General features: G+C 40.1%; 1 protein-coding gene across 6 annotated transcripts in view; it reads right to left on the reverse strand.

Annotated features, from left to right (window-relative positions):
- Positions 1 to 13,048, reverse strand: part of LOC124555626 (protein Malvolio) — a 368,432-nt gene that overhangs the window by 120,110 nt on the left and 235,274 nt on the right. For 2 of the 6 annotated variants that reach the window (XM_047129598.1, XM_047129603.1), the window contains exon 1: positions 8,871 to 9,000. The exons of 1 other annotated variant lie outside the window; for it this stretch is intronic. In XM_047129598.1, coding sequence (XP_046985554.1) covers positions 8,871 to 8,891 — 21 coding nt within the window. In that variant the 5' untranslated portion in view covers positions 8,892 to 9,000. 3 more of the 6 variants (XM_047129600.1, XM_047129602.1, XM_047129601.1) reach the window with 3 other exon arrangements.

The raw sequence follows: 13,048 nt of genomic DNA on the forward strand, positions 1-13,048 counted from the left end.
GATCGTGGACAATGGGAGAAAAGGTGTTCCAGAGGGCAGAGGGGGGGGGGGGGGGGGGGGATGAGGAAGTGCCATTGAATTGTAAGTGGTGGTTCACAATCCTCAGCACAGGGACTGGGTACGGAGCTGGTCCTATGAGCACCCCTGGCTAGCCTAATTCCATCATGGTGGACAGCATGATCCTCAAATAAGAAGGCCTTGGCAATCCATACACTGTGCATCCGTAGTCTAGCCATGAATGCATGAAAGTCCTATAAAACTGGGGCAGACACACCTTGTCCACTCCCCATGACCTGTGGTTAAGGCACTTTATGATGTCCAGTGCCTTCAGGTTTCTGGCTTTCAGGTGTCTCAGGTGTGGCAGCCACAACAATTTGGAGTCAAAAATGAGACCCAAAAATGTACAGGTTCTAGAATGTAGAACTAGAACAGTGTCCTTCATACCAAGGCAGGTAAATTAAAAATACAATGATAATGATGAAAATGAAAACAAACAAACACACACACACACACACACACACACACACACACACACACACACACACACGTGGATAAGGAGCTGCCTGGCAACCAGACCAGACAATGGTTAACCATTCGCTCCAGGGTCTTTCTTACACAGCTTGTTAAGGCCATACTCCAATAACTACTGGGATATGTTCGATCCTGTCCTGGTTTGAGGAGACATCGAAATCTCTTCTCTCCATGAGTTGGGGAAGTGACCTGACCTCCATATCAAATTGAAACATTCAAGGAGGATTCCCTTTGACACTGCTGGCAAATGTTGAAGCATGCAGTACCAGATTTGGTACTGAGCGGGTGCAGTATCATGAGTCTCAGACAGAGTCGATTCCAGCTCCGACATGGGGAAAGGGTAATAGTAAGACTCAGAATTATTGGATCGGAAGTTCGACTTTCCTGTCTCTACAGTCACACAGTGGTGACTAAATGCCAGATCCTGGCTTGCATTGGCAGTAGTTTTCACAAAAGGCTCTGCCAGCATCTGTGTGATGCCTCCAGGTGTTGTTTGGACACACCCTTGTTTCAGTATTGCTGCCACTGGCAAACGGCTGTGTCTACCAGAAATCCTCCAGAAGGCTTCCCAAACTTTTGCAGAACAAGCGGAATGGTTGCTAGAGTCCAAGAACGCTTGCCACGACCTTTTCTTGCTCTCCTTAATTACACATCAAGCCTTGGCCCTCGTAACTCAAAAGGCTGTTGAGGTTGTCTTCTGTCAGGCAGTATTTAAACTGTCGATGAGTCATATCAGTATGCTGGATTGCTGAATGGCACTCACCTGTCCACCAAGGTGCAGGTCGTCTCCTAAGATGATCTGAGGACTTTGGAGTAGACAAGTCACTGGCAAAATGGATCACTCATGTGATGTGAGCCACCCGTTCCTGGATGCTATTGTGGGGCTCGAACACAGCCAGCTGAGTGATAAGTGTCCAGTTAGCCCTGCTGACCATCAATTTTGGTGGCTTCCATTCGAGCAGTCCTCCATCCAGTAAGTGAATGCAGAGAGGGAAGTGGTCAATGGAATGAAGGTCGTCAATGACTTCTCACTGAACAGAGTCTGTGAGGGCTGGAGAGCAGAAAGAGATACCGATGTCAGAGAATGACCCAGTAGTAGCACAGAAATGTGTTGAGAATGCACAGCTCATGAGATGTCATGATGCTCTCCAAACCTGATCCCAAGGGCAAGCAGAGATTAAACCCCACAGTATATGATGGGCATCGACATCTCCCAGTAGGAGAAATGGTCAGCGGAGTTGTTCCGTAAGACCAGTTAGAGCCTCAGAGTCAATCACATCACGTGGAGCTAAACACAGTGAACAAACTGTGATCCTCTGACGGACATGAACTGCCACAGCTTGCAGGTCAGTACCTACGGGGAGAGCAGTGGAGTGGTGCACATTATTGACAAACAAAGTCACCTCTCCGTTGGCCCTTTCCCCGCACAGGTCGACCTCGCAACAGAGTGTATAGCCACTTAGGACGGGAGCATCAGGCACTTTAAGAAGTGTTTTCTGCAAACACAAGCATGGGGGCGTTCCTGTGCTAGCAGTTTCAGTTCCTCCACATGGTCCTGAACCCATTAACATTCCACTCACTGTATGATGGGAACCATGTATCACAGGCATACTACTTTCATCCTGACTTTCTGCTGCGGAGAGGAACTCACAATAGGTGGAGGCTCAGACTTGGGGTGAGATGACTGCCCCAGTCCAACATTAAGGCCTATCGCCTCTACAGAAAAATCAAGAGAAATGCCAGAGAGGATGAAGTCGACATAATTGGGCTGTTTATTTCTCCAATTTCATCTGTGGTGGATGTTTTGCCTTTGATTTTTTGCCCTAGGTAGGCTTTGGAGCCACAACAGTGGCTGTGGTTGTGGCAGCACTAGATGATGTACCGGACTGAACTTTTGGAGGGGCAGGGAGCTCACAATGTTGGCAACCATGACTTTTTCTGAAGTTCTGGGCAGACGGACAGACTTCAAAATGACTGCAGCAGCACAAGTGTGTGGACAAACACAGGTACTAGAGCTGACACTAGCAACCTCCATTTGTGTAGCAGCATCACCTTTCTGCACTGGCTGTTTAACAACTGAAGCAAAGGAGGTAGCGACCGTTGGTGGCAACATGGCTTTACACATTTTTTTGGCCTCATTATATAGGGGTTCACTTCGTGTAGTCTTAAGCTCTTGTATCTTCCATTAGATTCGCCTAAGCATGAGGCCTTATGTCCCCAACCTAATGCGCTCTTCCCATCCACCCTCTTCATGATATTTTGCTCATCAACTATACCTATAGGGGCCCCACTCATCTTTCAATTCCTCCTTCCGAATGTCCACTAGGTCCCTGCGCATCACGGAAACTTTGCTGTAATTCAACTTGATGTGCAGCTCAGTACTGATGGCATATTCCCCAAGGCATTGCGCTTTGGGTTCAAATGGCTCTGAGCACTATGGGACATAACTTCTGAGGTCATCAGTCCCCTAGAACTTAGAACTACTTAAACCTAACTAACCTAAGGACATCACACACATCCATGCCCGAGGTAGGATTCAAACCTGTGACCGTAGCAGTCGGACGGTTCCAGACTGTAGCGGCTAGAACCGCTCGGCCACCCCGGCCGGCCATTGTGCTTTCTGTAGGTTCTTAACTTGTTGAGAACTAGATGTTTCCACCAATAGTATCCCATTACACATTCATTTAACAGATTCTAAACTGCCAGCAATGCCTTTTAACCCTTTTTGAATGTAGAAAGGCAAAACTTCTCGAAGCTGCCCTCTTTGCTTTTTACAATTAAAAATACATTCTGACTGGCAGCGTGTGTTCTGTTAAAAGACGCAAAAGTTTTAGATTTTACTCCTGAGTCAGGAGGACTGGCTACATGAGCTCTCTTATTTGTTTGGGTATTACTACCTACTAATGGCTGGTTCCATATCAGTCCCATGAGCAGCTAGGGAAATAATGGTCCCTTCAGACAGCGCCCCAAGTGCCTCAGTAAGCCTTACACAACTGAAGTGCAGCAAAGGTTGCCCACTAACAAATGATCCACCTCAGCAGCCATGCATCTCATCAGCTCACAGCTCATGCTGAGATTGAGGTTTTTTTTATAGAGGTTTTTACCATCCCTGTGATCCTGACAGTCAAGCCAAGATCCCTGCTCCCTTGCTGAAGCATGCCTGGAGCATACAGTGACAGAGGACTAGTGGCGCTTACCAGTTCCCAGCTCAGGAACCCTGGGATCGATAAGCCTGAACTCAGAAAATGAATGCCGACTCCCTTAGGGCTATTCAATACACACAGTATTTTGACTGTAATGAATACAATATGTCAATGATTAGAACCTACAATGTCAGACACCCATGTTATCAGTATCACTGACACTAATCTGCATCTATTGTGACATTCTATGGTAACATCAATACAAATGTGAGAAATGGAAAGATATTTAACAAAGTTTTTTGACACTTATGTAAGTGAAGTTCTTACATGATAAATTTCTCCAGTATGTGCTTTAAATAAATGGGCGTTTCGGTGTATCTATGACACCATATTATTATGTTTTCTCAATATATTTCAATTTTTTTTGTCCATCTAGAGTCTGCATATTTATATAATTATGACCATTTTTAGGTTCTATGATGTAACATGGAAATTTATGTATAGAATTTGATGGGTTACTCTTGTAGCCGACATACTCATAACTGAAAGTGGTTTGATAGAACCAAAATCTGTCATAATTATAGAAATATATGCACAGAGTGCAGAAAAATCACTTACACATTTTGATAGATAGCTTCTACAGGTTGAATGACAATACCAATGAAACAAAACTAGGCACATAATTCTTTTTTAAGAACATAAGGTGCACATTCTCCCTCAAATCTATTTTAAAGGTAACATCATTCATTTTGCATGGATAACTGGTATTCTCTAGAAACCTGATCTCTCTGTAGGAAATCATTCCTTTGTTCAAAATAAGTTTACTTCTGCCAGTAACTCCCTCCTACCATTTAAACTTCAAAGAAGCTCTCCTGCATACATAGTAGAACTATGGCACTAGGTGGGAATGTGGGTCAGCCAGGTGGCATGCTGAGATGATCCATGCTATTGCAATAAACTCTGTGTCTGGGTGACACAGAGGTTAATGCAACTGCCTAATAAGCAGGAGACCCCAGATTCGAATCATGATCTGGCACACATTTTCACTTGTTGCCACTGATTCTGCATGCAGTCCCCATGCAGCTGACATCAGTAGTTTACTCTCTTTTCTTTCCTTTCGCCCCTTCTGCCTTCAATTTACATAATATGTATCACAGCTGCAGATTGTACATGGTTTCTGTTCTTTCAGACATGTCCTAAAGAACAGACCTCACACATTCATACAATTGATTCGTCTCAATGGACAAAGAATCCACCACCTTCAGTGCAGATGCACAATTATGTTCAACCTCCTGTGGGAATCTAAAATTAGTGAGCATAGAGGACATAGACAGGGATCGCGGGCAGGTGGCGCTATGCGGGAATTTGGGTTGTCTGGGTAGCATGCCAAGATTATTCTGCATATAGTCCCGATGTAGCTGACATCAGTAGTGCCTTCCCTTTCCTTTCTTTTCTCCCCAACCACCTTCAATTTATATAACACAAGAAAATGCACACAATTTTAACAACCTGCTAACAAAGATGAAGCAGTGGTTCAGTTTGACAATAATGAAGCAAGAAATTAGATGTGGCATTCAAGAAGAATTTTGAGAAAAGATTTGGGGACACCACAGAAAGACTGAATCAGGATATCCCGATGGATATTTAAATGCCAGTGCTCCTGATAAAAATACAAAATGACAATAACTGTAGTTTTGAGACCTACAACCACTGCTATTCAGATACGTACATTCCACATCTGAACACTAATGACTGTGTAAATGAAACTATCAATACATAATCAAATTGTCTTTTTTTTACTCTTAATATTGAGGCAATCCACAAGTTTTCTTGAATATGGATATAATTTAATAGTTTTGTGTCCAAGTCAATACAAAGACCTACAAACAATTACAAAAGATCAAACTCCAAGAAAGAAAATCATTGCTACACCACTCATTACCATACACTCACAAAAGGATATGATAAAAAAAAATAGAAGCTTTAGGAACGTACCTCTCTGCTTGTGTTACTATAAACATACACAAGATTCACTTATATGTAATAATTTTTGGAAATTCAACCATTACACAGAATACAACATAAAATGAAAATCTTTAAAGACAATCAACACACGTGCTGATATATAGTTAGGGTCAAGAGGTATATTTGATACGAGTCATTGGCTTTGATCAGAGATGTAATGTTAATGGCTGCTGTCACATCACATTTTGGTGTGCATATTTACATTTTCATTCTTACTTGGTGAAGCCAATGAATGTGAAAGTAAAATTCAAAAAAAAGAAAAAAAACTGGTTGTGGCGACAGAGTGACCTGCAGCTTTGTCTGAGTCCTAGTTAGACTGAAAGGTGACTGTCTGATCTGCAGCTTAGCCAAAAAACACACTACTGATATCGCATTATAGTTACCATATTGTTTATACTGTTTGTTGCCTGTTTTCTATGACACTGGTCAAAGCCAATCTAATATTCATCTTTATCTCATAGTTATTAAACAGATAAAATGACCTCTTATCAGTTACATCGTGGAAAATAAACTGTAAAAGCTGAGTGTCTGGGTCAGACTCACTAATGACCAGTAGGAATTAGTTTAGCAATCTTCAAACCATCCTGAAAAACCTAATAAGTTTTGCATCCTGTGGAGAGAAAAAAATAATAAAAAACAGCACAACAGTCCTGAAAGAACAACATGTAACAGATACTGAGAACTAAATTCCTTGGGCACAATTATGACCAGTACTATGATTCCTTACATCCACACTAGACAAGACTTAAGAATTTTCCCTCTGCAGTGGAGTGGCATGAAACTTCCTGCCACATTAAAACTGTGTACAGGACCAAGACTCAAACTTGGAACCCTTGCCTCTTGTAACCAATTGCCTGCAATAGGCAAAGGTTCTAGGTTAGAGTCCCAGTCCAGCACAGTTTTAACTTTCCACGGAGTCTCACAAGACAACATTAATGACAACAACTGCCCTAACTTGATGGATATTCTTGCAGACCATTTTCAACAGTGCGCATGTGCTCATCTTCCTCACCTTTTCTTCATCTGCAAATGATACTATCTAGCTGGGAGGATAACACTCACATGTGCCTGTAATCTTTTGTGAACTTCTCCCTGGCCTTCCTCGATGCTGTGAATGCAGTTTCGTCCAAAATGAAATAGACTGATTTATTCCTTAGTGTTAGTTTGGGTTATAGCATCCTCATTTCCTGACTGACTGGCTGCATCTTCATATGAGAGCGAAGTGGGTGTGCTGCCAAAATTGTAGGTATTGTTTGGCTGTCTTTTGAATTTATATGTTTGTTCCATACAGAACGTGGCCACCCAAGCAGTGGATTGCACCATATGAGGGTTACAGGATCTCTGGTTTTAGCTGTCCCTCGTGTTAGAGGAAAAAATGTATGTTTTCCCAAACGTGCCAGACAGATCCCATTAATTTTGACCCTGTAATAGGACGTAATTTTTTCAGAGCAGCCCCATTTCTAAATATCATAATCAATTATGTAATACTGCTTTCCTTAAGGCAATACAGAAAACAGCCAAAACTGCATTTTATACTGAAACTTCCTGGCAGATTAAAACTGTGTGCCGGACCAAGACTCGAACTCGGGACCTTTGCCTTTCGCGGGCAAGTGCTCTACCAACTGAGCTACCCAAGCATGACTCACAACCCGTCCTCACAGCTTTACTTCTGCCAGCACCTCATCTCCTACCTTCCAAACTTTACAGAAGCTCTATTTTACAGTAACAACTTGTGAAAGAATAAAAAATGAAAATCAGTCCGGGTAACATAGAGAACAACATGTACCTCAGAATGAAACATTTGGAATCACACTGAATTCGAAGTTCTTTCTATAGCCTCTGAAAGGATGAAAAAACACTACTTATCAGCAGGTTAAAAAACGTTAGCCATTTTAATACAGTCCAAAATGTTACCAACTTGTATCCTTTACAATAAGGAGTTATTTTTATAAATAAATCAGGGGTATGCAGGATGTTCTACAATGAAGCTGTTCATTCTGTCAATAGCAGTATGTCAGTGTTTACAATTATCCTGCATGAAACAACTGCACTAAATGTGTAACTAATTCAGAACATATAAATTCAGTGCTCGAGACTATCCCAGCTTTTTTCATACGCTACTGCCACTCAAATATCAACATGAAATAAATGTCAACTAATGCAAATTTATGTAGGCTAATAATGAAATGATAAATGTACAGGTTCAACTTTTATGGAGAGACAGATTGGTGTGGTACGCCATGGAAACATTAATTTAATTTTGCTACGAAACAGACACTTCTGGTTCCAGGAGGTACTATTCAATGTCCATTATTCTTACTACAAAATCTTACTGAAAATGGGATCTGAAGCTATCCAAATTTCTGAAGCATTTTCCCTGAAGTGTGAAGACTAAATCAATAATCTGCATTCGAAAATACGGCGAATAGTTTCACTTATCATTTTGTGCAATCTAATATTGTAATTCTGTGGAAGGCGTCACTATTAATACTAATATTTACAGCACACCATCCCAATTTGTTTTTCGTACAGCCTGAAATGAACTTTTTGTAAATGAACGCTGCTCCAAATTACTACGAGTTACTGGGAGTTGTATAAACAATCTGAAAATTTTTAAAGCACTAATATTATTTACTACGGCACTGTATACATATGCAAACTGGGTTGTGGAAATGAGTGTATGACTCGGTGAAATATACCTCGAACTAGATACTTGATATTATATTATAGTATATTACATTCTTCCGCCTATATTTTCAATAATATTTTGTGTTTTGGAGTTTATTGCGACTTCGCACTGAATGTCTGATACCGGCAGTTAAAAAAAGCTACTTATGAAGCATGCTGCGACTGTTATTGTTTCTGTACATTTGCAAGTACGTGGAACTAATATTTCTATGTCATACATGCAGCCAAATGTGAGGCACGTACGTATATTTATTTCGATTTTAAGGAACTGTTGAAACAGTAAGTCACTCGAGGCGATAGCGCTTGTCTGGTTAATACCACCCGAGAATGGAAAGGTTCTTTCTGCGACTACCTTTTTTTATAACTGAACTCTGTACTGCTATTTTATAATCGCACAGAACAGTCAATGGACTGTATCTGCCTCGCTCATTTCATGCACATTTCTCATTATTATATATACACAAAATTACAAGCGTTATGTACCAGATTCACCCTGGCATCCATGTGTTAAAATTAGCCCGACGAAGCTGTCGTGTCGGAGCATCGGTTCTTCATAAATTAAATTTCAAGGATTCAAGCACAGACGATTCGTAAACACAACGCAAGAATATGGGCTTACTTCTCATTTTGCAGACAACACACTTGTACAAGTCGGCCCACAATGAAAACCTTATTGACTCCGTAAAATATTAAGCAATCTTTAAAATATGCTTCCACTCTCCGCGTTTACAACAATGAAATGTCTAGCAATAATTCATCTTTCAGAGTTTTACAGGAAGTAATCTATCTCAGTTTTCGTAAATAATTGTAGTGTATTTAGTCCACTCACTGCACTATGTCAAAGTTGTCGGCCCTGCCGATCAGCTGTCCGAAATTCTTCGGGATCAAACGCGGCGCCAACGGCGAACGAATGACTGAACACATTGCCATCCTGTAGTTTAAATATTAACTGCTGACGTCGACCTTCCTTCCAGTTACTTGAAACCAAGAAACAAGGATATCTCGTGTAGTGGGAGAAATCCCAGCAGCCCACTGTTATTTTGAACAGTACCTGCTTAATAGCACTTCATTCTCATCTAACATTGGCAAAACACTTCAGTTGTTGATAAGGTCTCGCAAATATCTCTCGGCGTTAAGTACACATCTTCAGTTTTTATTGCCGTTTCTGAAGAAACCCCGTGAAAGAAATAACTGACCGAAAGTACAGAGGTCTGATTTACAAATTCAGTAAAATGTCCCAATAACGGGTGGCTCAAAGACAAAAATTAATCTCCATTATAAGAAGTGTCCTTTAACCAGAAAAAAATCTGTTGGATGTTACACAACAGGATCGACATGCTGTAGTACCTTCCGAACATTATTTTATTTTAATGCAGCGTTTTTTTTTCAACATTCAGGGAACCAAACACATTTGCCGAATGCTTTCGAATATCCGAAAGTATCCTTAAACACATAGTTCAAAAAAAGAATGTTCATTGCATGCAGCAAGGTTTTTTTTTTTTTTAAATTGCTAGATTAAAAATGCAGTATCAATTTCAGAAGGTTCTAATTTTTAAGTGACCAGACCCCGACTGTTGAAAGTAATCACCTATCTTTTTTCTGAATCTTAAAGTTTTTTATAATTGTCTTTTCAATGTGTGTTTCAAGTTCAGACGCTAAACTGATCGATTTTCATCTGTCTTTCTTAAAAAGTAATGCTATAGCTTCCTCACCTCTTCAGTAGCTATTTTACTTTTAAGCGAAGGTACTCCTATTTAGCGCTTTTGTCATTACCATGATCACTTTGTCCGAAGATGATCGAATTCACTCATATGTGTTGACACATCATCTCTGTACAGTGAACAGTCCGTCGACGACTGTGACATGGGACCGTCTTTAACCTATTGGAGGCCTTGGACATATTACTAGAATGGGGCCCCTACGACCTTGACAGAGCACTATTTTGTTAGACTAGACAAAAAAAGTACGTAAGCGAGGTTCCAGATATTTTCATTTCTTTAAAGTCACATTAAATGAATAGATAAGATAATCGACAAAAGTAAATCTTTTAGCATTCACAGGTTAGTGCTTAAAACCTATGTTGATTGAAGAGGTAGCCTACCCTTCTAGATTTGAGATGGACACAATCGTTAATCACTTCTTCAAAATCTATAGTTTTGAGCAGATCACATTCTATGGACATCTGCGATAAACTGGTTAATCTCTCTTCAAGCATTGTACTTCTTAATCCATTTTTTATTCTTTTCAATTTGGAGAACGAGCGTTCTGTTCTGCAGTTGGTTACCATCATCCTTCAAAAGATTCTCAATGCGATTTCTGCATTCTGAAATGTGCCTTCAATTTTGTTTTCTTTCAAAAGTTGATATATTTCCAATATACCCCATTTTTACTGTAAACAGTTTTCAAGTATTCTGTTAAATGCAGACATTCCGTTTTCAGCTCTTGCTTGTTAACGTCTTAAAAATGAATTTCAGCAAATTCTTTATAATTTTGTCTCAGCTCTTCGGAATTCAGAGTTTTCAGGCGAAAAAATAAACCAAAACGTTAAGTAATGTTCTCATACGAACGTAACCTCTGTTTTAGACGAACGCTCAGGGTATCAATATGGAAAGAAAGATTTCTACTTTGAATTTCTCTTTTCCATTCAGTTGGACTGACGGTGCAGGGCCATCAAAAAAAACTCTGGCGTGATCTTCTACGTTTTGTTCTTTGAGGCAGGTCCTTGTAATCAGATTCCCGGTTTCTTTCTTTGGAGGACAACTCGAATTCATCAGATTTATCCCTGAGGTTCACGATAAAATCATCAAGTGAGGAGAACAAATTACTTCCAACATGCAGTTCTAAATTTCCGTTAGTATAATAAATTCTAGTTTTCCCATTTTTCTGGACAGACTAAGGGCTTCATCTCTAGTTCCTCTTGCCTGTTCTTTATCTTCTGCGATGGACATCAAATTTTCTATAATTTGTTTAGGACCTTCACGCAAGGCGCTTACTGCATCAGCTTGGGCTGCCCATCTGGTTTGTGAAAGAGTTTTAACAACTTTTTTTTAACCTAAATATTCTGTCAATATATTCCATCGGTGGGTAGAGCTAGACAAAAAGTTGTACGCTTTCTGAACCATTTTAAAAAACTTTGTTGCCTCTGATACACACCCAGCAGTTTGGACACATACCAAGTTTAGTGAATGTCCCGCACATTTTACAAATTTGGCAAATTCACATTTCTCCTTGATTCTTGCTTGTGGACCAGTATACTTCCCCGAGATATTTGAATCATTGTCGTAACTTTGTTCTCTGCAATCTTTTATGGGAATATCATGATTCTCTAAAAAATTCAAGATGGTCTCCACTAAATACTTAAATTTATGGTATTTAATAGGTATAAATCTCAGGTACCTTTCAACAGGAACACGGTCTATCACGTATCAAATTAGAAAAGTTAGCTGGTCAACATGAGACAGATCGGGCGTACTGTCAACCCTAACGGAAAAATAGTTTGCTAATTTAACTTCATTTATAATTTTTTTACGACTTGTCTTTCCATTATGTAAATAAACTCATTACAGATATTTGCTGATTAATAAGAAGTGTTACCTTTTCCAGGATTCTCAAATTTTTGTAAGTGATATGCAAGAAACGGATCGAGTTCACTCAATAATTCCGTACATCACAAATAATTTCCATTGTTGGGAGATCCTAGGATTTCATTGTCACAGCGAAATGGGAGCTCTATTGATGCCAAAAATTTTACAACAGCTACAATCTGTTGAAGTACATTTCTCCAGTAATCAACTTCTTCTTGATGTTGAGATAGTCTTCACCTATTCTACCATCTGCCGTACTTCGTGCCAGATAAATCATCATGGACTGCCTATGTGGTGGGCTATTTTCATGTGTTAAAGTTATGTGATTAATGTGCTTCCAGTCATTACATCCCCTCGGAGAGCATAGATTTACATCAGAAGGGTTAAATAAGCAGCATGAAACACCAAATACAGAGTTTTTGGAAGGCGAGTACAGCAACCATTTTCTCTTGACGCTTTAATTATTCTTTAATTTGCGAATAAATAATGCTTTGTTGAAATACCTAGTTACTGGTTTATTACCATCTTTGTAGGTTCTGAATGCCTTGGAAACGTCAGAATTTTAATTTTAATATGTGCAGCTCCCTTACGAATCAAAATTTCACGATCTCTTTCTACAAAATTTTCATGAAAATAGTCAGCGGGATCGTGTGATATTTCTTCTGGATCCAATTGACACAGTTGTCGGTGTCGGTGTAGCCACCGAAGCTTTTGCATTTTCGTCACAGGAACGGCCGCTTTTTGATTCAATATCTTTCCCTAAATTGGTAGAAATCTGAAACTGGTATAGAACATGAACATTCGAAAATTCAGAAATTCCCGCAATTTGTGATCGACACGACTCTTTATGGGAAAGATTTATTATTTGATTGCTACTTGCAGAAAAAAATGGTTCAAATGGCTCTGAGCACTATGGGACTCAACTGCTGAGGTCATTAGTCCCCTAGAACTTAGAACTACTTAAACCTAACTAACCTAAGGACATCACAAACATCCATGCCCAAGGCAGGATTCGAACCTGCGACCGTAGCGGTCTTGCGGTTCTAGACTGCAGCGCCTTTAACCGCACGGCCACTT

This window comes from Schistocerca americana, chromosome X (genome assembly GCF_021461395.2).
Source record: "Schistocerca americana isolate TAMUIC-IGC-003095 chromosome X, iqSchAmer2.1, whole genome shotgun sequence".
NCBI lineage: Eukaryota > Metazoa > Arthropoda > Insecta > Orthoptera > Acrididae > Schistocerca > Schistocerca americana.